General features: G+C 30.5%; 1 protein-coding gene across 2 annotated transcripts in view; it reads right to left on the bottom strand.

Moving 5' to 3' along the window:
• The window catches only part of LOC118183561 (uncharacterized), a 130795-nt gene that overhangs the window by 83262 nt on the left and 19724 nt on the right, over positions 1 to 27809 (bottom strand). For both annotated transcript variants that reach the window (XM_035353155.2, XM_085827127.1), the window contains exons 5-8: positions 20772 to 20854; positions 20597 to 20642; positions 12082 to 12169; positions 4978 to 5099 (exon numbers count right to left, since the gene is read on the bottom strand). In XM_035353155.2, coding sequence (XP_035209046.1) covers positions 4978 to 5099; positions 12082 to 12169; positions 20597 to 20642; positions 20772 to 20854 — 339 coding nt within the window. The remainder of the gene's footprint in view (positions 1 to 4977; positions 5100 to 12081; positions 12170 to 20596; positions 20643 to 20771; positions 20855 to 27809) is intronic.

Raw genomic sequence — 27809 nt, 5'->3', positions numbered from 1 at the left:
AACCTGGCGCATCATTATTTATTATATTTGGCTTTCATTACCGCATGTTTATAAGCACATGACAACTTGTGCAATGACTCATGCAGCGAAGCCTAAAATATTTATTCTCTATTAGTGATTGAATAACAGAAAGTACAGTAAACTTCTCTGTTGACATTATGCTTGGCAGTGATTACAGATTTATGTTAATTGCACTAAGAAATGTTGACGAGGAAACATTTAACAAAAATTTCTTTCCATATGCTAAAAATAGATTTTGTTAAAGATATTCATAGACCAAAAGATTACATTTAGTGCTATTTGAATTAAGATTGGATTGGATTATTTAATTATAGGCAAAGCACACACGGGCTATCTGCCTAAAGGGAGAAATGCCTTCGTGGATGACACGACATTGTGGAGGACTTTCTAAGGGAAACTGGCTCGTATACACATTACACATAGGGAAAACCAGGAAAAATTTTAATTAAGAATAACTGATTTTTTATTCACATAAACCTAGACCCGGCACGAAAGCTCATATGGCCGCTCCAGGGGGAGAAGACAAAATATTTGGGATTTACAGAAGCCCTGAGCAACAAATTAAGGGATGATAAAATTTTTAGAATTTAGGGAAAGAACTGGGACCCAAAATTTAGGGGCGGGAAAAATTTAGAACTTAGGGAGGTGTTTGTTAGCAAAATTTTGGACCCGCAGAGACAGCATCAGGCGGTAAGATATCTAGTGCAGGCCCTTGATAAGCCTTAAGTATATGTGGGAATTTATATATTCAGGACTCAGATAAGCATGTGCAAGAAACAGATGCAAGTGTGATAAATTACTAAAATAATACAATTCAGGCTTAACCGTCTTAGTGCACAATAGAAACAAGATAAAATTTAGCGAAACAACTTGCCTTTCGTTGCCAGTCCCATGACAACTGATACTGAAGCTACTAACTATTTGCAGATAAATTTATTGAACTCACTAACAGTGAAAAGTTATGTCATCAAATTTATAATGCTGATGAAACTGGTCCTTTCTGGCAATATGTACTATGAAATACTTTGGCAAACTCTACAGAAAAGGCTCAAAACTAATATAAAATATTTCAAAGCGAGAGCAGTGGTGTAGCTAGATTGGGGACATTTGTCCCCAGGCGCAGCCTCCTGAGGGCGCCAAATTGCTGTTATGAAATTTTAGAATTAAATGTTTTCCATTCTTGGCAAACAGGAGGGGGCATGAAATCTTTAATTGTCCCTGGGCGCTGAAAACCCTAGCTATGTTTCTGAGCAAAACTAACAATTTTAGCATGCACAAATGCTGCAGGAATGCATAAACGTAAACTTTTTGTAATCAGAAAAAATACATGACATCGAGCATTTAAAGGAGTAAAGACTTTACTTGTTATATATCGTGCAAAAAAACAGCATGGATAACACAAGCTTTAATGAATGATTGGTTTGAAAATCATTTCATACCCGAGGCTCGGCAACATTTGAATTCGATTTGTTTACCTGATGACACATTTTTTTTTTCTTTCTGACAACTGTATGGCTCACACTTCACTTAAAGTTTTAGTGAAAGATAATGTATGCACATCATTCTTTTCCCCAAACTGTATGTCCATTATTTAGCTCATAGATATCGGAGTTGAGCGCGAGCAGAAATACAAATATAAAGCAGTTTTTAAATCCATGTTAAATTTTTAGAATAATGGCCAGACTATTAAAGAATTTTTTTAACATTTTTGCATAAAATCTGCTATGTGGAGCATCACAAGATTGTGGGAAGATGTATCGTCAGATATTTAAAGAAATGCTTGGCATAAATTATGGCCAGTGACCACATTTCACGGTGAGGCCGATGTAGATGATAACTGCGAATTTGAAAGCTTTTGGATATCGCAAAACAAAGGTGAAATTTTCCAATTAATGAATTTTGTAAAGAAACGTGGAGAAGCGGTAATACATGCAGATGATATAACAGAAGTTTTTCATTATGATAACAATGCCCCAATCATCAATCAATTAATTGACAGCAAAATCAGTAGTATGGTTCTAGCCCTGCAAAATACCGATACCAATACTGAAGAAAGTAACAGAGAGGTTATTGAAACAATTTCGACTGATAATTTAGTCAATTCTTGATACAGCAATTACAGGAGTTGAACAAAATGAAACTTTGTAACTGAACAAGAAATTCTGTCTATTATATATGTACACAAAAATTAAAGCAACATAAACAACTTCCATTGAAAGAAATGTTTAATAAAGTAAACAAATAAATATTGAGCCTTCTTTTTTGTAAATTTTGACACCCTTTAGATTATAAATGCTTCATTATTTCATAAATCAAGATTTAATATTTTTAATTTTACATCCCATCTTACTATATTTAAACTGATGGTCTAATATCCAGAAAAATCCCACCTGGAATCACCCGATATATAATGTGTAATATAATTCAATAAATATCCTAATTTTTATAGAATCATGCAATTTCCCTTATGATGCTTCATCCTTTTTCCCATTATTAATTCAAAATTTATGATGTAACAATGCATGCAGTCATGAGAGCATACACACTGGATGGCCTAATCATCGTGTACTTTCAGCTATTACATTGGTTATGTGCATAACACTTGCAGTCAGCTACCAGAATATATAGAACAATAACAGCATACTAGTCTCTGAGACAGTATAGTGGTTAGGGAAGCTTACTATGGTACCAAAGAGCCCAGTTTCAAATCCGAAGGCAAGGTTGTAACTGTCCGTCCCTTCACAGGAAGCAACGACGGCTACCTATAAGGTGCCTCCACAATAAAATAGCCACCACTTCTGGCCTTAGGCGTGGCTGGTGCTGAATAGACAAATGCCTGTCACAGGATTTAAAAAAATAATAGTGTACTGAATGTTGCTATCAGCTTGGCAATATGTGAACTGAACCATTTACAAGATTCAACAATCCCTCTCAAACATTATTATTATTATTTAAATAGTTTTAACAAAGGCTTAATGTCAGCAGAATATAAGCCGTCTTGCATAGATTACTGAGTATAACGTATATTAACCATTTTAATGTCAGGGAAGCTATGTAGCTTATTGGTAGAAGCAAAGATGCATACACTTTTCAAGCTTAAACGGAGATTTTTATATACATAGGTTGGTCTGCTCTATGAGGTTTTGCACATTTGAGGCTGCTTCTGCAAGAAGAAAACCAACTCTCTGTTTTGTAGATACACAGAACATCCTGCAGACTTTAACGGGATACAGGGTTTTCAGTTTTGTGATAGCTCGAGGTAAAACTTGTATATTAAGATATGATCTGAAATCACAGCACAGCCCTCACAGTCAAAACACCTGGCCTTGCTAAGGTCCAAAAGGTCATAACAGGCACATAGTGAAATCAAAGTGATGTTGGTTAGTTTTGCCCGACTGTCATATTTCATCATAACTACATAGCCTAAGAAAACATTTACAAATGTGTGGAACCCATATAACTGGAAACTGTATAATAACAACAACCTGTTACACTACCTGCATAGTTTTTCCTGGCAAAACACAAGTTCTCTCAGAACATTATCACAGTGCTTATTCTCTGGATATATAGCTCCTAGTGATTTCAAACTTTTCCAGTTATTTGAAAGAAATTCAAAAGTAATTGCTTTGACACTTAACAGGGCATTCCATGTAATGCAATTGCTATACTGGTGGTAATTTAGAAGAAGGCATTCTAGGGCTTATTTCAAGAGTGGAAGAACCACTGAACATGGTGTTAGGAAGCTGGAAGGGTCTGCTTAAGTAATTAGGGATTTAAACTTACTGAGTATGAAACTTAAATTATGCCTTCCAAAAGATAATCATCTATTTCTTGAGTCTATTAGCAAAAACCTGTTTTATTCAGGTATTGAATTAGTTTTCAGTTTTGTGATGAATTACTTCTTCAAATCAGAAACAGTTTTTGATGTAAGCTTTGTTTTTTGTTGCCACTTGCTACATTTGGTAGCCTACTACCAAATGTAGAAGTCACAAATGGAGAAAAGAAAAATACATATGACTTAAAGAGACAAAAAATACTGTCATCATGAGAAATGCCATGCCTTGAAAAACTAGTGGTAAAGACTGCTATTCAGATGTTCACTTGGATGAGTTGTGGATTTCTCATAAACAAAGCATTTCCATATGCACAGTTTAGGTAGTAAAAATTTCATGACACTGAAACATAGAAATCTACACTTAGATAACAATACAAGCATTTTGCTACAAAATATGAGATACTGATCCCAAATTTACACACTCTGTAACTATCACTCATGCATTAAAGTGGGTTAGTTACAATACTGAAAAGAATTAGACAATACTAAAAAGTTTGATTGTTCACACATATGACAAATGGAAGTATAGTTCACACTGCACATTAGAAAAAATGATGACGTTAGTCCACCATCGAAGCAGCTGTACAATTGTTTTTATCATGTCCTAGTTGCTAGATATTAGGCAATGTACAATGATTTCCCACGTGAATGAAAGTGCAAATAGTGTAAAAATATACCTTGCTGATCTTTCAAAAGAGAGACAGTAGATAAGCAATGGATTGAAGACTGTCTTCCTGAAGTGAGAGATTTTTTATTTAAATATTTTGCTCCATTCAGGCACTCTTCAGCCTTCTGACTGTTTCTATTTTAACATGTACCCAGTAGACCAAATGTTTCCGATACACCCTCCAAAAAAAGGGGGGATTAAATTGTGGCTGAAGATTAAATTCTGTCTGAACAACTGCTGAATATTTATCACTACAAAATCCTTAATTTTGAAAAACATATGTATGGAAAATGCTCAACCATAGCATTCATCTGCTCCATGTTCGCTGAAATAGCAAGAATATCAGCAGAGAACCCCACCAATCTGAAAAGTTATATTTAATATAAAGGCAAGGAAAAAGAAATCAGAATTCTTTTAGGGAAATTATGAAATTTTGCTAATGAAGATATTTTACCTCATAGCTTTCTACAACTTCTATAATATCTTGAATCTCCTTTAACACCGATTCTGTCATGATATCTTGAAACTGTGCTTTCTCTGGTGCAGAACCATCCACTTTACTTGAATCAGCAGCAACTATAATGGAATAAATGCAGATTTCTTCATTTCCTATACTTGAATCATTTTAGCACTGTAGAATATATTGCTGAATAAACACTTTAAAAAAAACCTGTATGATAAAAACATTGTTTAAAAAATTGAATTAATTTATCCCACTCAAATAAGCAATGCCAGCATTAGAAAGCACTATAAATAATATTCTGCAAGTTTAATTCTCTTACTTGTATACATATTTAAAAGTAAATACTTCATCTGAATACTATAAACATAATCAGTAAAAATATTATGTATGATATATGATAAAGATTACACTAGTGAATGGTTATTTGGTTAAAGTACTGAAAAAAAAAAAAAAAAAAAAAAAAAAAAAAAAATTACACTAAGAACATTTCAGTACTCAAACATATATAAGCTATCATTATTTAAAACTTCTTGTATGCTGCCAAGCAGAAACATAAGATTTCTTTCTCATAAACAAATATTTAAGTTGGAACCTGATAAAAAAACTGTAACCCATCACTAAGAAGAGATAGAAGATTCTATCGCCATGTCAAAAATGAATGATTTCCTCACTTTTCGGTTTGCATACATTTTTCCAAGCTAACTTTTCTGATTGAACTTAAATTTCTATGTTAACCTTTAAGAGACTGAGTAGTTTGGAAAGGTTTCACTTAAAAAGACGGGAAATCCAAATGCACTTCCACCCCCCTTTTAGCTGCTATTGATTGTAAAGGGAAACTACTACTCTTTCGAAACCTTTCCTTTAAGTTGCCTTTGGGGGTCGCCTTTGTTAATTTTCAGATAAGAAACTAGGGAATAATATAAAGGAATTTGTTCTCTTTTCTGCTGTTTCATTTCCTTAAACTAGAGAAACATATGATGGTGAGATTTCGTAGCTATATAACTGCCGTATGTTGGAATATTAACTTTTGACATTGCATCATAATAAAAATATGCCTTAGCAGCAAATACCTCCTATACATGCCTAAAATCAGTACATAGTCTAATCAGTTTTCATTTGTTTTCAAACTGAATTTAGTTTAGAATTACATGTACTAATTAACATTTTTAATTTATACTCGAAAATGATGTTTATCTATTTGTTTCTCGTATAATTTTCTTCATTTGTTTTTAAGCATTGCGCAACAGCTTATATTTATATATTAAACAAATCCCGTTGTATTTTTGTTATATTAGTTTCATTTACCTTTTTCATTAGTATTTCCGTTTCTTTTTATAATTTATTGAGTTTCACCCCCCGTTGTATCATAAGTATTTCATTTTTCAACTACATTATTGTTCACTGTTCTTTCTTGCAGTTTTCTGATAAAAGCTTCCCCCTTTTAGAATTTTTTTTTTTTTAAATATTCTCATTTACTATAAAAACAGATTTTATTGATTATATTTTCATTGCATTGCATTTTGCATGTTTCAAACAGCACTATTAAATACAAAATTTACTATAAAAAGGGGAAATATAAAGGGAAAAAAAAATTTTATTGACACAAAAATTGATAAAATTAATACTAATGTAAAATTTCAAGCGAATTTATAAACTTTATTTATACAGACCTACCAGAGGTCGAGCGGAAAATTCGATGAACACTGATAGTTAGATTCTGTTCACATTTCGTGTTGACATATGCAAATAAAAACTGGAAGTATTAAAAACAGAAAGTAATCTTGCCAAAATATTGATGTTGATATGCAGGTCACTTCTGCAGAAATTTAGCTCGTATTTTCCTTATGCACAAGAAAGTGAGGAATATTGAAATTACAAACATTATTAAAATATCATTTCTCATTATTACTTTACTATGGTGATGACAATTTAATTTTTAATTAAAAAACAAACTTACGCCGAAAATTAATTCAGTCTCTCAGTAAAATATTAGGCACTACGCTGAAAGGGAGGAATGCTTCATGGAAGACGTTTTAAAGGGAACTGGCTGGTATGCATGTTACATAAGAGGAAAACCTCGAAAGCGTCTATGCAGAGAGAGCCCTTTCGTCAGGTTTGAATCCCAGAATAAACTACCAGTGTTCAGTGGCTTTTATCGCTCAGCTGCTGATGGGTCTTTGTTACAGATTTTGTGCGTGAAACTGGCCCATATATTCTTTGTACGTGTGTACGTGAAGAAAATAACAGAAGCTTTATTTAGCTGAAATAGATAATAGAGCCTTCGAGAGCCACCCATGTATATCGAATTCACTGATATACCATTACGTGATATTCAATTGACCGAAAGTATGACGTGACTGTTATCAGTACAGGAATACGGGTACAATTATCTAATAAGAAAGAACAGGCTACATATGTATCTATATTTTAATTAATATTCATTTTGATTATCTCCTAAGAAATGAAGAGTAAATGCTAATTTAATGAGAGATTTTTTACAAGTTAAATCTTAGTAAATGCTGTAAAACTGTAATTTAATACATTTTTCCACATTTTGCTGTCTTGCCACATTTTGGTTTTGCAAATATTTATAATAAAAGAAATATAGAAAGCAAATATATAAGAGTAATTACTACTGATTCCCTTCACAGAAAGTCTTGATTTTATAAGATGAATTAATCTCTTTCCATAAAATATCCAGTAATTGGAACCGTTTCATGACTTTTGTATTTTTTAATAAAACCTCTATGCCGAATGTGAAAAAAAAAAAAATAAATGAATATAATACTTTAATTTAAATCTGTGATTTTCAAGTATATGCTCGCTTACCCTCATTTACATATGTATATATCATACGCATAGGCATATTAGTATGGTTAGCCCTGAATGACTATTGTTTTCCTTTTGCATCACTATAAACGGCGAATCATTTTTTAAGCTGTTGCCACCAAATGTTAGAGTCCTGCATTATATTTGAAGAAATTAAATAATGAGAAATCTGCATTATTTATTATGTATATTTCTCGCATTGTGATAAAACAACAGTACACATAGCCATCGAATTTTGAATGACGTAATCCTCCTACGAATATCAGCATGTGGAAGACCAAATTTGAAATTTGGAATTTGTTTTATTATCGATTTCATATTTTGAAAAACTAACAAATTTTTTAGTAACAAACTCGAGGATAACTCGATGGTAAACGTTGTACAGAAAAAACATTTTTATCTCCAACCCACGAGTCTCTGTATTGGAAATTCTAAAGATATGCTCATTTTAAAACTATTTTGCGATATTGCTGTTAAACTGAATTTTATGGGTTAAGTGCGAAAAACATGATATTTAATAAATAAATGTAACACACACTATGTTAAAAAAAATTCCCCTTTGGTCGTGATTTAAAATCTGAAACCTTTCAGATTTTTTAATTCCTTTTCCTTTTTTATTTATTTATTTATTGTTATTTTCGAATTTATATATTTGATATGACAAGTCCCAGGTGCAATGGAATCATGCAAAACGCAACCAAAGAACATATAGGAAGAACAGATATCATTTGACACAATTGAAAGTTATGAAACCCCACAGATGGGAGGAGCATAGGTGATCGCACAAGTGGCAGGGGAATTATTCGGACAATTACTATCTCTGCACCCTGAAGGACAGGGGGAAAGAATTTCTCTGGCCGAAATTTTGGCCACAGCCGTCTTTTTGAGATACTGCAGATCTGGCCGATTTTCAAGTCACTAGTCTTCTAAGTGTTAAACCCATTTTGTAGTTAATTTTTTTAAGAGGTCAGTATTTACTATCAGACAAAATGCAAACCTTAAGGTATTTATAGCCACAAGCATAGAAATTTCTCAAAAGAAGCAGGATAGTTAAGAAAATGTTTAGAAAATTGAACAGATTTCAAATAGACAGGCTGATAAAATATAAAGATGAAACTGCAGAATATTTTTTACATTTTTAAAAATTACAGGTTTAATAAGCTGGGAAAATATTTTAATTTTGAAAAAAATGCTAAAAATTTTAAAAATTAAAACTTGCATGCATGGTTAATTAATTTGTTTCATTTATGTTAAAAAAAATCAACAAGATCTTATTTGAATTGCATCCTGACTAAGAAGCACATTTTTAGAAAACTGTTGTATTTTTGCTTTAGCCGTACAGTTTTAATACCATTAAGACATAACTGGGAATGCAAAGTAATATTATAGTAGATACATTAAAAGTCTAAGATATATTTCTAACCTAATTGTAGAAAATATCCTAGTTATTTAGAGGGCAAAATAACTAGTCTTAACAATTCTCTTTTATAATATGATAAAATAATTCTTAAAAATAAGTTAATGTACAGCCTATAAATGCTAACTAATATCATAAAATTTAAATAATTGATAATATAAGTTTATTTATGTGTTGCAGTTCTTAGTCTAATTTTTCTCTAAAAGCTCTTTTCTTGCTTTCCTCCTCAAATAATGGCCAATGAACTATTTTAATTCCCGATTCATGCTGTAGATTCCTGATTCACTGGAGGCAAATTAACTGCATAGCAGTTAAACTGAGCCCCATCTTAAAAAAGTTAAATTTGTTTATTAAGGAATCATAGAAGAATTACTATCACTTACAATGAGAGTAAAATAGAACTGTTTACAAAGAATACAAAAAGAATGCTTGGAATAACAGCAGTGATAACACATTGATGTTATAATACTTGAGACTTAACTGCTCATAATCCAAAATAAATACACACTGCAAAAACTGCTCATAATCCAAAATAAATACACACTGCAAAATCATCTGTAAAAGTAAACTACTCAGTCACAAAAATTAATTCCAGTGCACAGTTATTAATCTTGCAATTCATGCTGACTCCTACGGAAATGCAAGAGTAATGTAAAGAAAAATAAATAGCATGTGTACCACTTGCAGGTGATCTTCTATTGGCTTCACTTCTTTCACTTTAACCCTGGCTTGGAAGTCCTTCAAACGTTTATAAAAATCACCATCTATGAACATTAGTTTGGGCTTTGATTGTTTCACTTTCAAGTATTTTTGTGGTGATCAGTGATATTATTTCAAATAATTTTGCTTACTGTTATCTTTTCAATTATTTGGAATATTAAATTAATTTATTAAGTAATAAGATGACACTACCAGATAACAGCATCCATCTTAAAAAAGGAAAACTTGAAAAAACCAAACTAAATAATAGCAATAAAAAAAAAGAAACAGTCACCCCAAAAGGGTTTGCTAAGGTTTTTTACACTCTCACTGAGCTCACATTTAACCAGTCTGCTGTTTCACTCACTCCTACTAATCGTATTTTTTTTGTCTTTTTAGCTTTATTATTAAGCATAATTTTCTTCACACTTACATCATATACAATTCAACAGCAAAACTGAAAGAATTTTAAAAGCAGCACAGCAGCATATGTTTAGAATTACCAATGCAGTGCTAAGTGTTGGTACACATTCCCCCCCCCAGCCTTTTCTCAATTTGTCATACCAATGTTCAGTTTCCTTACTAAAATGACTTTACAAAACCTTTTATTATTAACATTTTATGTGTTTATTTATTAAATATAACGTTCTCGGTACTTACGACACATAAATTCAAAAGGAAAATCACAAAATATTTTACAACAGTATACCTTTGGAATTTCTGATAGACAATCTTACGTGCTGGAGATAAAAATATTCTTTATCATATAGTGTTGCCACTGCTTGCTTTGAAATAGTTAAATTTGGTAATCAAAAATTCATTAAAGTTTTACAAAATATGAAATAGATAATAAAGCAAATTCAGGCTTCCAGGTGCCCATGTTCGGGTGGAGGACATGTTATTCAAAATTGCATAGATATCCATACATTCATACAGATTCTTTGTTATTTAATTTCTATAAATATAACACAGGGTGATAATATTTGATGACAGCAATTTGAAAAGTGATATGCTGTTTATAGTGATTCAATGCAAAATACTGGTTCGAGACTGATATCCCATTTGGAACAAAGATCCCTTTTAGGCTAAGGGAAAAAAAAAGGCCTAGCTATATATTTTAAATGAATTTGAATTCAAAAACATTGTTCCTGCCCTCCTCAAACATTGTTCTTTAAAATCATTTATAACTGAATTTCTTCAGGTCTAAAGATATTCATTCTTCTAATATCTACTACTATATGCTTCTTTTGCTCTGAATATCGATTTAATTTACATAAGTGAAACTATCTCCCATATTAAACTCCTGAAAAATACAAGTAAATTCTTTAGTATTTTTCTGTAATATAATCTTCATTATTCTTCTTTTTCCAGCCTTTTAACCGCCTTCAGATTAACCATGACTTTGAATTAGCCATGCATGTCACCTCCAGTATTACCTCAATTATTAAGGAGTTTACTGTGTTATCAAAATATTGCCGTCAATAAAAAATATGATTTTTAGAAATACAAAATTTAAAAATAAAAATAAAAAATATTTAACAATCTCTTGTAGTATATTAAAAATAAAAATTAAAAATATTTACCATCTCTTGTAGTATATAATTTAAGACAACATACAGAGACTAAAAATCTTTTCTTCTTGACATTAAATTTTGCACGAATGTGACTACTGCTTTTCAGCAATTTACAGAATAAAATTTGAGTGTCTGCAAGAGAACTAGATTAAATTTTCTCAATCAGCAACATAAAGGTTTCAGTTACCACTCGGATGGACATCAAATACCTTAAATAGCAACTAATAATTATTAAATATCCCATTCTCAGCAACTAATAATACAAATGTTTCAAAGGTTTTAGCTGGACATTCCTTGTTATAATTAATTACAAGCAGCAACATCTGCAATAAAGCAGCAAGAACTGCAGTTAATAGTTGCCCTTATTTTACTTGCTTACACATGATTTAAAATTACATAACTTTGTCTGAGCAAACATTTGTAATGTGTGCCAGATGATAAGACAATATGCCATATAATCTACCCTGTTAGTAGAAATTCACAAAATAAAGTAAAACACTTAATTATGATTAAATACCACACACTGTTTAATATACATAATACATATTAATCCTTGAACCACAATAAAGCAATTACTTTTCTCAGAGCGTTTAACATTTTCCTTTAAAGACTTTAAATCTTCTAGGCAATGCTGAATGTTACTGTGTTGTAAAATTGATGATGCCTAGAATGAAAGTATTAAAAAAAATCATATATCATAAAATAAAGTAATCACACATCATAAAGTATTAATAATATGAAAGTACTTAAATTCCATTTCATCCTAGTATAAAGGAAATAATATTATGACTGATAAAAATATGAATTATGCTAAAATCTAAAGTACATTCTATAAAACCTATTAATTAAAAAGTCCTCCCCCTCATGTTCTTTGTTTTGATTAACTTATCTTTCCATTTTCTACAAAGTACACCCTACAGAATAAATAAGTCATAACATTAACATATAAATGAATAAATAAAGCATAATATCAATTAGGGGGAAAGATGAGGAAAGGAATAAAAAATAAATAATAAAAATAAATTAAAATTACTTTAAAATTTAAATCAAGAATGTTTACAGACCAACTAAATTGAAAATTTAAAAATTAAAATGAAATATTTAGTTTCTGAATTATTAATTTAGAATTCATACATAACTATAAATCTTTCACTATTAATTTCTATAAGCATTTGTCTTTTATTTTACTATGGGAGCAACTGATGATTAAAAGGATTTAACATCGAAATCATCTTTTCAGAATATTACACTAAAAATTAATATAAAAGAAAAATATCTTGAAATCAAATATTTTATTTTTTAAACTGCCTATCTATTAATTTTATCAATCAATTTAAATTTATATAAACAACAGGAAAATTTCACAATACAACTTTATTTTTATAATCTTAAAAAAAAAAAAAAAAAAAAAAAAAAAAAATCGATCACATTTTATACCAAAAGTGGCCAAATTTTGAATGTAGAGTCACATATTGAGATTCAAGAAATTTTAAAAGCTATAATTAGATTTTCTGAGAGTCACAATTTCATATTTCCGTCATTTTAAAAAATGCATATTTAAATATAAATGACAAATTTTATTTCTCTATTCTGATATTCAGGAAAGTTTATTACTATGATATACAGATTTAAAACTATTCTATGGTTCAACTAAACATTCTTCTTTCAGATATAAAAACCTAGGATTTTCTTTTGTTTTTCTTTCCTGTTTCCCACTTTTACAACTGTTGACTAATTTTAACAAAAATAATTTGAAACTGAAACAAAGAATCATTAATTATGTTTGTAAGCGCAATATAATAAAATGCTTTACATTTAAATTAAGAATAAAGTGCTAATTTGAAAAATAGAACTGATGATTTTTCTTCAGTTTTTTAACTCCTCTGGACTCTGAAAATAAGACTGAACATGCTGCAGATATACTGCTATTCAAGAAAGGTATGTTTGATTAAATATGTCAAAGCACACAAAGACTATCTACCTATCTATCTAAGACTATCTATCTAAGACAAGGAATGCAACATTTTAAGAGAAAGAGCTCAAATATGTATGTTATTCAAAAAGGAAAATTATTTATTATCAGCTATTTTTAGGATTTGGATTAAAAAATCATAATTTAGTTTCACCCATGCAATTAACATGAAGACCAATATTTGATTTAATTCTTTAGATGCAAACTGTATTATCAGTGAATTTTTTTTCCTCCTAAAGATGATGCATTTGTTATCTTCAGATCCCATGCATCTTCAAAAAGATTTGATTTTCAAAATTTGAAACTTAATGCTTTACTTTTAGGAATACATTTGAATTTTTTGAATACTATCTTAAGGAACTACTGAACATTCTAACTCAAACTTTGAAAAGATTAGTTTTTTAACATTCAGTAGAAGCATTAATAATTATAATAATAATAATAACAGAATGTGATTATTGCAATTTTAATAGGAGCTGACTCACTAAAATCACCTCATGGTGGCCCGAGTGCCACAGTGTTTCAGTATGGTTTCCAGAGAACTCTGTGAGAATTCTCAAGTAATTAGTGCTTCCAAAACCAACTCTCCACTCTTCTTGATAATTTTGGACATAGATAACCTACTACAAATAGGTACTGGATGCTACTAATAACTCATGGTACGGTATATAATTGCTGCAAGATGAACATAATTCCAGATGCCTACCAGTTGAAGTATTCAGTTGTAAATGTTGAATTTTTAAATTAATTGAAATTTGATTTTGTAGTTATAATACAGTAGATCATAATACAATTTTTTATTGGGTGTCCACTTTTGTATAGAACACAACAAAGATACAAAATAACCATGGGCCAAAAAGATAAAAATTATCAACAGATGAACAAAGATTGTAGTACTTTTAATGAAACAGAAATGAAAAAGATCATTCAGCAGCATGCAAAAAAATATCACCAGCATTAATATACCATCAGCATTTTGAGTAAAGCTTTACAAGGGAAAAAGTTTGTGCATGATGGGTTCCTTATTGTTTGATGTAAAGCTCTGACAATAAAGGAGACTTCCGCCTCATATAGTCTGAAGAAATATGAATTAGACAATCTGGATCAGAGTTTAAACACTTGCTTGTTTTGTCCAAGAGCAGCATGAGCACTGCTTTCAGACCTTTACATTGCACAGGCACATGCAGTACTTACCTGTAAATGCAGACCTATATAGCATACAGGGAATCTTATTTCTCTGTTGCTTTTACTAATTTACACACATCTAAGTATTTTTGAAATCCAATTAGTGGTACAGATAGCAGCAGATGTCCACTAAGTCATAGTTTGTAAAGTCTATTTTGTTTTATTCTGATTGGTTCAAAAGCAAGCACTTGCATTCAAGAGCATTTGCATCACTCTACAAATTTGATCTTTCAGCGCTTAATTTTTCCTGTGTATTTTACTGTTGATTTCATAACTTTACTAATGTAGAAGTAGTTAAAACTGTTTTTTACCACAAAATAATGGCTGATTCAGAATGTATGAAGTTAATTTCTTGCAAATTCAGACTGTTTCAGTATCAGAATCTGAAATGTCTATAAATGAGTCTGGGAGTAGTTGAAGTTGTCTAGATGACTTCAATACTAGAATAAAAAATATGGCAGTAAAGATATGAATTTACAGTTTTGATTGGAAATTATCTTTTGACTTACTGAGAAGCATGTAACATTAGAAGGTAAAGGAAAGATCTTCCTGTATGTTTACACCACTTTCACTAACACTAGCATAGACACTTTTAGATGTGATTTTATTCACAGAAAAAAAGCTAAGACCCACAAGATGATGCCAGGTGTGTTCACTGAAGTAAAAATGACAACAGCAAAAGAATTAGAAAAGAGATTCTGTATTTTATCTGAACTGTGCTTTTCACCTTTTTTTAAGATATATTGCACTAAATCAGAATTTTGAGGGGGAAGGCTAAATAAATTTAACTGTAGTAATAGTAACTGAACATAATTTTAAATTATTTGTATTTTTTACTTACACAACCGTAAATGTAACTTCACTGTTATGCATTCATATCGGAAGAAAAGACAACTTTTGGGTAAAATAGTATTATTTTATTTGCAATAAAATAGTTTTCTAAATGCTTAAAAATATCAAAAGTGTTAGTTTTAATAACAGTTTTTTTTATTTATAAATGTAAAAATATAATAATAAATAAAATAAAAAAAATAATGTGAAATTTTTAAATAGAATTCAGGGGGAAAAAAGTTAATTAATCTAATGAAGAAGTCTCTTACCATGGACTCCAAACATTTTAACATCTACAATCAAAATTCAAGTAAATAATTGCCCAGGTTCACTAAGCAATCATTACAAAACACATAGTTCCAGTTGGAAAGATGTAACTGCAGCATATTATTACGAGCAGTTGCAAAACTTTAAAGGAAAATGCAGAAAAATTACCAGACTTGAATTAAGGATGGATACGGGAAAGATAAGGCAGATCTACTAATTATGAATGAGTGAGAAATTTTACCTCATTCATCACATTGCCTACTTTCCCACAAGATAATAAGACCTCAAATACTTTCCCAGTTTGAAACAGCCACTTCAAGAGAAGTTTTTCAATGATTAATCAAGCTATTCAGAGATTGAAAAAGGCAGTATCCTACAAGGAACAGTATATGTTCTGAGACACTGGATCATAAGTGATAAGAAAAGAGCAACAACGTAGAAGGACTACTAGGAGAATGAAATAAAAATAAAATAAAACCTGAAAAGGGGGGAGCAATTAGAGTGAATGGTTTTTTTAAATGAGCTTTGCATTTGCATTTTGTGCTTGTCCAATAGCCATTACCTACTCTAAAAATAAGATGGCAATTATAATAATTTGCAGAAATGAAAATATTTGCCAGTTTGTTTGTTATACTGACAATCAGTGAACGATGAACAGCTTGAAATGAATTATATTATTATATGCAATAAAAATAAATTTACTAATTGATAAAGAATTTTGTTGTTGCATAATTCCTTTTCAAAATGCATCTGTGTTTCAAATATAAAATTACTGTTTATTGCAAGTAACAGTGAGTTAATTTAGTTGAAGTTACATTTAAAGGATGAAACAGGTTTGTGTACCTTGCGAGTAGCAATTAAGAGCTGCTGTTTGTTCATGCCTGCATTATATATTTCTGCTTCCTTCAACACCAGTCTTCAAAGAAACCCTATGATGTTTCACTATTTGGGTGCACTCATTTCCTAAGCCCTTAGAAGGTTACCATTGCTTGTAAAAGACTTCCCTTTCAGGTTGCTCTTTATCAGATTTTGATTTGGTTTATTTGATTATGGCAAAGCAAGCTAGGGCTATCTACTTAATGGGAAGTATGCTTTTGTTAGGTACTTTCTAAGAGACACTCGCTCATATTTTTGTTAAATGTGGGAAAAATCAAACCCATGCAGCCATTTAAAATTTAACTTAAGTGAAACTATCAATGTTTACTTAACGACTCAACTGCTGGTTCTTTATTCTCTGTAAGAATGGCATGAAAACATATGAAATGAAATCAGGATTACAGAAAGAGTTCTAGAACAAATTTATTCCAGTGTTGGTCAAATACTTAGAAAAATTTTTGGAGTGGTGCATTGGAACTTATCATGGTGAAGAAAGAACTTCAGCAACTTTAGGCAGCCAACTTCTTTAGCATACCACTTCCCTCTGACTGTCTTCTGAGTTTTTGAGTCCTCTCACACTTAAAAGTATGATGACAGTATTTTTTATTAATTTGGATTTGTAAACAGCCACAAGAGTCTCCTTATCTTCCAATGCCCAAACTTTTTCCTAAGCATTTGTTGGGACATTATAATGGTACAGCTAAATTTCATCATCAGTCATACTACTGTTCACATAGGATAATCTCCTATTTTTAAAATTTTTTTGAATATTTCATACCAGTACGAAACATGATATGTCATCTGATTATCAGTAAAGTTATATGGCGTTCAATGGAACAAAGCTTTCTAACTTGAATGCGATCTTACAGAATAGCATGAACTGCTAGTGGATTAATGCTCAAGGACATCTCTAAAGCTAGTGTTATACCATATACCTGTCCCATGCACTTTTTATACAGCAGTAGTGCATTTCTCAGTCACAGACAAAGAGAGCTAATCTGAGCTTGGAGAAAAATGATCACCTAGTAAAAACATTTCGGACTAATACACGAAAAAGATCATAAATCTGAAAAATATATATTACTACATATATATTTGCTTTTGTTTTATTTTCTTTAAAGCATTTGACAGTATGACTTCTGATTATTAAATAAACTCAACCTAAAAATCATAACTCAGGATATACCCAACAAATATTAAAAAAAAATTATCCTGATTCTTCTCATTATAATCATTTACATATGAAGCTCTTTTTTTTTTTTTTTTTTTTTAAACTTAATACAGATATTTTACCTATTTCATATGCAATTTGAATATAGATATTTCACTTGTTCAATATGTTACTAATTACATATATTCTCACACAGAAGAAAAAATGGAAAATATTTATAATTTTTTAGCATATTTTGTTAAATAAATATTTTCATCAGAAATAGTAAAATCCATTACCACTCTTCAAGGAAATTTTTTATAATTTTTTTAGAATATTTTGTTAAATAAATATTTACTTCAGAAATATTAAAATCTGTTATCACTCTTCAAGAAAGTTTTAAGTGGATTTCTTATCTTATTCTTTTTCATTTAATTGCTGGAAGTATTCTCTTAGTTGCTACCGATGTAAAAAGGAGGTTCAATGCAGCTTTAAATAATGTTGTTGGGGAAAAAAGAAGTTGCTCTTCTACAGCAAATTTCATTTCAAAAATTTATTTAAAAAACCCAGAATTTTATGACTTTTTTGGGCATTTCTACAGCTATCAGTCAGTATAATTCTCTATCAAATTCTTCATAGCTATTTTACTTAATGAGATATTCAATGCAAAGGACATCATAAAGTGAAAACAACCTAATTTACCCACTTTAGAATTAAGTTTTGTTAACAGCACCTTATAAATTTATTTGAAAACATGATAAAGAACTCAGTATACAGCGGGAAGTATTTCACTTCAATGATTCCCTCTTCTTTCTTTTATTTTTAAGGGGAGGGCTTCATATTCATCTAAATTCATTTTGTTTCCATTTGCATTCCTAAATACACACTATGTCTAGTCTATACACAAGTATGCACTGTCACTGGATTTATATTTCAGTCAATGTGAACTGCTACAAATTAAGTTTTCATACAATATTTCCTATTTATGTTCACTTCCTACTGATGAAATTAGATGAATACAGCAGATTTTAAATTAAAAATAATAATCTAAATTTAGATTTACTATTTCTTGGAGGGTAAACATTAAGAGAAAATGCACCTTAAGATTGTTGTCTCAAATTGCATGCAGGCCAAATGCATGATCTAAAAATAACTGATGGGCCAAAATTTTCTTTTTAGCAAAATGAACATTCTCTATAAAAAATTTTTGCTTACTAAATATTTAGTAAAGCATACATAAACAATATTAGTTACAAATCAAAGGGAAAAAATTCAAATTTATATTTATTTCCTATCTGAAATCTAAAGTTTGGTACCTGAAAGACATTTGGTGGTTATATTTTGTAATTCACATATACGGACAGCTTAATATTAATATTTCAGATTAGCATTTACTTCAGATAATACCAATGCATTTCTTTAATCATTAAATAACTTTAATTCAGATTAAAAACAAACAAATTATGAAAACTTTCCAAGTGAGAAAAAATAATGCCAACCTAGCCTCTTTCTCTTATTTACAAAATTTTTTTTTTCAACACATAATAGATATGCTTGTATATAAATAGTTACAAATTTTGAATGTAAGTACAAAATTTACTTGTATAATATTTGTGCACTGGTGAAAAAGGACTAGAAATTATCATCATTAGGGAATGTAGACACTCATAGGTCAATCGAATTCTTTTCTTATTAAAACTGTGAAAAAGAGCTTATCAAATATATATGTACTCCTAAATGAAATAATTATTATTAGTACAAAAATTCTCAATTGGCTGCACTTACTTTTTGATAAGCACAGATAAAAGTTAAAAATCTGAATCTTCAAATCTTTGAAAAATATTTATATTATATGGTAATTAATTAGCTCCATTTATAGACCTGGTGTACTATTCACATTAGTTTTTAATGGTAATGAAAATAATTTCAACTTAGATTTCAAATAATTAAAATCTTGAAAACTTTGCAACACTATCTTTGTAATAAATTTATAACTGCAATGTAATCATGGATCACCAGTTTGAGACCAGTGCCTTAAGGATTATGTAATGTAGCTAAAAGTAAAACTTACTTAGTTTGTTAAAACCATCTTCTGTTATATACAAAATGAGGTACAAATTCATAAATCTATTTCTCATGTTATTTTTGTTATTATTAAAAAAGGGGAAAAGTTGTTTTGGAAAAAAATGCTAGAACAGATAATTAATTAATTCCAGCACTGAAAATTTAAACAAAATTCTAGATCTAGTATGAAAGTACCAGAAGTGGTTGCCCTGCCTTGGAGCATCTTTAAAGCCAAAAATTCCTCTTTCAAACTGTTGGTGCTGTCTAGGACAATTCTCTTCAAGTACAGGAATCGTTTCCTGTAAACAACGATCAACATTTAAACCTCGTGCAAGATTGCAGTGAAAAACTGCCCAGTATTCAGTTTTCAATTACAGCAACATCGACACTTCTTTTCACAAACATAGCTAAAATGCAAATGATATTGAAACAATAACAAGATAGGCTAAAATGCATATTGGGACATATCTAAAAGCTAACTTGTAACCAACCATGACAATCTGTTCTGCTGTACTACAAAACTTTCTCAGTGCCCTTTGTAACACTAAAATGTACACAAATAAAGTATTTAATTAAATGTTAAAAATAAACTAACACTTTAACAGCAAAATGAAAAATATTCTTTTTATTTTTTTTTATTTAATTTATTAAAACATAAAAAAGGTGCTAAATTTAGCAGAGAAAAAAGCTTCTTAAACAGCAATAACTTTTAAATGCCTGTATGCATACGATAAATAGAAACATACTTCACTCAGTCTTTTCAAAATGGATTCAGCTGACTTGATAAGCTTGCTACAAACAGAATAAAATTAGGAATGATTTCCATTGAAAAACACTATGTAAATCTATTACATGGACACAAATATACATTAAAAAAATCACAAAATGAACAAAGTCAAAATGATATATATAGTAACTTACTATTTGTCAGATGTAAAATAAGCCAAACATGTTGGTCGTATAAACCCTCGAGCTTCAGAATCAAACAGAAAGAAATAAGTAATCTGCAAAAATAAAAGAAATGTTTATAAAGCAAAAAATAAAGCACACAATAATACTGCAAGGCATGAAGAAAAATTACACATTTTGTGCAATGAAATAACTCACAGTTTTAAACTAATAGTAACCTCGTGCAAGTAAACATTTTAGTAAAATACTAAAATATCAGACTTAAGCTACAAAATAATACCAGAGAGGTATAAATGCAACACTTTACCATTTATTACTTTAAATAACCAAATACTGCAGTACTACACAGAACAAAACTAAATGGCTTCTGTTGAAGTCCTTTTTCTTTCAAACAAGCCCTCAGTATGAATGTACTATTAACTTGCATTCTTTTTTAATTTGCAAAACTTGAGAAATGATGCAATTTGATTCTGGCATGAGTGATGTAATCTATTGCACATGGTGCTGATATAGTCAGATTTTTTTTTTACAGTAAATATTCAAGATAATGAAATAGCAGGAAAATTTTAGTGCATAAAACTATTGCTATTCTTTATTATGAAAAATGTTTTTTGCTTTAGTAAGGGAGATTTATTGTAGGATTGTCATACAATAAATTAAGAATTTTTAGGCATAGAAAACTGTTGATATTATAGAAGAAATTATGCATATTTTTAAAGGTACGAGTGTAAGTATCATTTATATTAAGATCCTGATGAATTTGAGTGTTTCACAAACACTATATATTATTATACCTATTATTAAATCTTGTAATTATGATGAGTAATCTGCAAAAATAAAAGGTATCATAATGAAAAACAATTAATAATAAGTAATGTTTTTGTATACAAACTTGTATGCTAAAATGATTGTACTTAGTGTCTGCCTCATTTCTGCATTAATAACCCTGAAACACTCATTTATTTTAGGGAAATGTAAACTCTCTTCCCAAACAATCAGTTTTTTTATTAAAGTAATTTTGGTATATATGTGTTTCAATTAAGGTGATTTTGTATATATTTTGTAAAGTTTTACAACATGCATAGTCATTTTTTTACTTAAAGTGATTTTTGAACTAAAATTGAAAATAAATCAAAAACTGAATATTTTTCAACTAGATAGCAAGTATAAAAGCTTGCCTTTTATGGAGAAAATGTTCAAAACTCCACTCAAACATTTTATTGTCTGTTCTGACAAACTTTTATAGTACAGAAAATAAAATTTCAAATAAATAAAACTGAATTACTGTTTAAGAAAGTTATACTACAAAACTGAACACTGCAGCAACTAGCAGACCATATTTTTGGCTTGGTAGTTGCTTCAATAAAGTATTTAAAGTGACTCTTCATCAACACTGCAAATTTATGCATAAAATTCATAAAATTATTCTGCTCAAACGCTTGCTACACTTAGGTGGAAGTTTAGCAGATGTCTGAACAGAATAATTTGACATAATTTAGCAGAACAAATTTTAAAATTTCTGAATCATGGACAGACATAAGAAAATTTATTAGTTAGCAAAGACCAAGTATCACTCATGTATGAGGGAAAAATTGCTATTGAATATAAGAACTATATTCAATAGTGCACACAAATAAAAGATTGCTTCTTTAAAATATCTCTTAGAGTGTTCTGGTCTGTTTCATATTTACTGTTGTTTATACCATCATTAACAACAGCAAAAGCAAATGTATTAGAACAGCCTTGTTTTCCACCAATAAATTTTTCCAGTTTAAAGGGCTATTTGCTTCAACAGATATGATTTTCATGCCCATTTTTTTTATTCTATTATCCCTTTCAGAAACCTACAATTCATCCCCTCTTTTCTTTTCCTCATGAGCTTCTTTTATACTGAGACACTTGCATTTTCAACTTATGAACTACAATTTATGAAATCTAATTGAGCAACTTTGCTGCATGCACTTATCTTAGAAGGTTCCATCTTATCAAATGCTATCTTATTCTTAATTTGGAACATTAAACAAAGTTCCATAAAAACAGAGTTTAATCACAAGCTACTAAAAGCACTTCAGCTTCTGTAAATAAACTTCACCAGCTTCTAGAATATTAATTTTTTCTTCACTAATACCACTTCCAGGCAGTTCTAGTGCTAAAAATTTTTCTTGCCTTCAAATTTTGCAATAATGAGTTTTAGAAGATCTAATTAAACTTAGATTCAATGACTGTACTTTGCTTGTATAATTTGCTTACAGAAGGTGGCAAAGTCTGAACAGGCAGACAGGTGGTTAATAAGATGCAAATCTTTTCCCCCCCCTTATTTTCCCAAAACAGAAAAAAATAATTTTCGAATGAAAATAACAAAGTTGGAGGAAAATATCATACATTTTAGTATGATGTGAGAGCTGTGTACGTTTTATTTGACACATTATATAATAATTAGAAAATACTAATTATTATATAATGTGACTAATTAAACTGATCAATTATGAAATCAGAGATAAGTTGATATTTTTTACATATTTTTACATTCTGGCCACATCAACAGAAATAACAAGATGAAGGATATTATTAAGTCTAGAGAAATGGTTTTTGCAGCAAAAATATGCAAAAATGATTACTGATGCATAAATAGAGTTAAATGCAGAAATACTCTCTGAACCAACCTGGCAACATTTGGCAACCAAGTATGGTACTGCCCTTAAATCCTTTCAAATTTACATAATTAATTTAGCTCCTTAAATTTTTAACATACTTCAATAGCTAAGCTTTCAACTTCATGATAATCTTAATTTTTAAACATAACAGGTTTCATAAAGAAACGCATATAAAGTCAAGGATACAAGAAATAATTTAAAACTTGTATATTCAGTTAAACATTTCAGACATCTGCACAGGATACCTAAATTCAGCACACAACCTTATTCAGATGTTTTGTGTATTATAATTCTTTACATCACTAAATATTCTACTTATTTGAACTGCACATTGCAAGCATGCTTTATTTCATAAAAATATAAATGTAAGAATTTTTGAAATATGCATAATTTTCTGCATGAATATCATTTATGTTAGCATTTTTTCATATGAACAATTTTGTGCATGGATAATTTACATGCCAGCAATTATTATTATTATTGTAAAAACCTTTTTTTAGATATTATTTTTCTAACTTTTTACGTAAGCTGAAGTTGGGAAATAACAATCACTTAAAATCTGCCTGTTAGTAGCAAAATGAGCAATTGCAATACATTTTATAAAATAAAAAGCTACACGCCAAGAAGTTGGTGTGTGTTGGTGTATTTAATTATGGCAAAGCACACGAGTGCTATCTGCCTAAGGGGAGGGATGCTTTTCATGGAGGACTTTCTAAGGGAAACTGGCTCATATACACGTTACACATGGGGAAAACCACGAAAACGCCCATGCAGCCAGCCCGTTCGCGGGATTCAAACCTCGGACCGAACTACCAGTGTTCAGCGACTTTACCGCTCGGCCACTGGTGGGCCTACACGCCAAGAAGGTGTTAACCAAATGGGGTGAAATAATGTATGCTCATATGTAAATGATTAACTTTTGGAGGATAATGACTGATTAGCTGGATCTTCAGCACACTGCAATAGAGCATCCTGAAGACATATAAAACAGAGATATTCCAATGTTAAGGCATAACTTTTATGCAAATGTGGTTCTGTTGATCCACATGAACTGTACCAATGCGTCAGAGACAGGTTTATGAACATAATAGGCAGATATCACCATTTGAGAAAAAGAATATGCAGCTGGATTAAAGGAAGCATGGTGATCACTAAAGGAAGCATAGGATCATAAGACATTTGGGTCGAAGTGATGCTATCATTCGACAATGTTGGCAAGAACTGCTGAAGCATGGCTGTGTAAAGTGTCAAGAAGGCAGTGGTCGAATAAGGGTGATGAGAGAATGTGAGGGCAGCATGATGCTACATCCAGCACTCACAGCCCCCAATGCATCCTTATCAACAATAACCAGGACAACCACCAGGACACCAGTGACTGCAATGACCACTGATAGACAACTCAGCAGATGGGGACTGAGGTCATGGAGACCACAGCAGAGACTATCTTTTACTACAGCACACCCCAGGCTTGTTTACATTAGTACTGCATGCGTTAGACCTGGGATTTCACTGACTAGAGTAGAATTTGTTTAAGAGCTGAATCCCACTTTGAAATGAGCCCTGATGACCAGCAAAAATGCCTGGACACATCCAGGATAGAGATGAGATACTCATTTGACTGTTGTCCACCTCCCAAGCTGACAAATTAGTTATGGTATAGGGTGCCCTTTCATTTGACAGCAGATCCTATGGTTGTCATCCGTAACACCATTACAACACAGCAGTACATCAACAAGATTCTACTTCCTATAGTGTAGCCCTTCCTTTCATGAACCTCTGGGCTTACATTTCAACAGGATAATGCCTGGCTCCACAAAGCATACCTTTCTACTGCTTGTCTTTGAGCTCTGCCAACACTGTCCAGGTGGCCAGGATCAGCAAATCTCTCCTCAACAGATGAGTCTATCCTGCCAGAAACACCTTGAACCAGGGCCAAAAATGGCCCAACACATTAACCTTCGAACCCAGGCTTAAATTCTCATAATATAACCTTTAGGATGGCGTGATTCAAAACACTTTTCCCCCCTCCTTTACTGTTCCTTAATGAGAAAAGTCATTAGGTTGGTCATTTGTCCCCTCCATTGATGAAGTAAAATTTACATGTTTGTCGGACTCTAGACAATAGTCTAAAATAGGTTACTATATTTGCGACTTTTTCAAGGTTTATTTTGATTTAATTTAAACTCTATAACATTTATTATTTCTGATCAATCTTGGTAATAATTTGTGAATTTTGTGTCTTTGTTTCTACTAGAAATTAGGAAACAAGAACAGAATTTGGCAAAATATAACAAATATGAAGTAGCTTTATGTGCCTGTAGGTCAGAATGCAATATTTGATAATCTATTTTCATTGATAAAATAATAGTAATGAATACTTTAATGAAATAATGATACAGAATTCATAATAATATTCATTACTATTAGATTATTAGAATATGATTCATTACTGTTAGATTTTGAAATAAACTTAAAACAATAATAAAACTTTAAATCTGTTTCTTTTTTCACAATTTTGTTATTGTAATATAAAAAAGAAAATCAGAGATATATTAGTTGTTTGATTATTTAACTTTAACAAATATTACTTTGGATTATGGGGGCAAAGATGGTATATCTGTAGAGAGAATTTTTTTTATAAAATCGGATACTGCTTATGTTCGCAGGAAAAAAAATTCTCCAAATACCCATATAATCAATTCATTTTATACCTGCAGTGTGAAGTGAAGTCTGATAAGGTAATTTCTTAAATCTTTTCATTTGTGTGGTGTCCATAGAGAGAGCTTTGAGGCTTCTTTTTAATATCTGCTGAAGAGAATTTTAATCTATGATTTAAATTTTAGAAAATATAGATTTATCAAAAATACTTTTTAGAAGTTTTAAATGTTTATAAAGAATTCTACGTAAATTTTGATTCGTAGGCTAATTTCGTTCAAAACCATCATTATAAGTTTGATTTTTCCTTGATTTTAAATTAAATGGATATACGTACATATGTTCTAAATAATAAATTTTCTAATTTATTTTAAAAAGATTAATCTTTCATACCTTCAAAATAATAAGGGTACTTACTGGTGACATTTACAGTGTAGGAAATATTTTTTTTTGTATTTCTTTCAGTGATCAAAATGATTAGCCAGGAATATTTTCAAAACAAAATTAAGAAAATTGTTTACAACAAATTTTTCATAAAGTATCCTCTTATGTGTGAAACATTATGTGAAAAATTGGTGTGTCAATTAAATTATCCATGGACCAGTAATCTCGAATGCTGTCTTTATCAATATGTTTCATGAGTAACACTAATCCAAAAAATATCTGAAGCTCATCAGATGTAACTGGCATCCAGTCGCTTTCATGCTTTCTTTTCCCGCTTATATTTAGCCGCAACTCTAAGATTTGAAATCTCTTAGCAACTTATTAATTTTGTCCTGACTGAGACCTTTGAAACGAGGTGCCATTATAAGAACTGAACAAGAGCGCGAGGGAAAAAGTTACATTGAAATCACGAGAAAAACCTCTAATGTTTGAAAGAGAAATAGCATCTGTTTTATTTTCAAGTACATTGGTGTGAGACGTCTTCGCCAAAATGTAGCCAACCAGATCAGAAACGGAACACAATGCATAGCCAGGAGCTGCTCTGAACAGGAAACTGGACCACCTAGAGATTCTAAAGATAAACGGTTACTCTAAAAGAGGGACAGAAAGGCTGGTACAACAACTGTACCATAGCTGGCTTAAAAGCAAGTAAATTTTGCGGTACAACAGTTGTACCACCAGCTTTAAAAAGTTAACACATTATTGATTTTTCCCCCTCTTGTAGCTATACTTTCTGAATAAAACATTTAATTCTTGTGATACTGTTAAATTTCGTTTTCTATACATGTACATCACATCTTCACCAATTTTTGCTCCATTCAAATAACTCCTTCTTGGTATGTCGCTTTTTAAGTCACGGAGTCTAAATTAAAAAATAACACAGTCAAACTCCTGACTTACACAGTAATACAGGATACAATACTCAGAATTAAATGTGAGTGTCAGGGTAATACATGATATATTCATGATTATTCCCAGGGCAGTTAAAAAAAAAGGAAGAAAGAGAAATAACTCGCACTTTAACTAACAGAAAAAATATTATAAACAATTTACATTTATTTTCAAGAAATTTAATCTGAAAAACAAGTTCATTTGCTTATACAAATTAATTCAATATTCAAATCAGAAACAACAAACTACACTGCTCAAAACAATTAGGGGATGTTGCGAGTTCAGTACAAAATAACCATATAATCCACATCTTTTTTAACAAAAGTGAAATATGAGGTTACAAAGGAAAATTATAACATTTACAAAATTGGGAATATGCAAATATTGTCTGTGACACTGAAAACTT

This window comes from Stegodyphus dumicola, chromosome 11 (assembly GCF_044657685.1).
Source record: "Stegodyphus dumicola isolate Sdum_Otavi_A_Nest chromosome 11, ASM4465768v1".
In the NCBI taxonomy this organism is placed as follows: domain Eukaryota; kingdom Metazoa; phylum Arthropoda; class Arachnida; order Araneae; family Eresidae; genus Stegodyphus; species Stegodyphus dumicola.
This window is presented reverse-complemented; position numbering and strand designations above follow the sequence as displayed.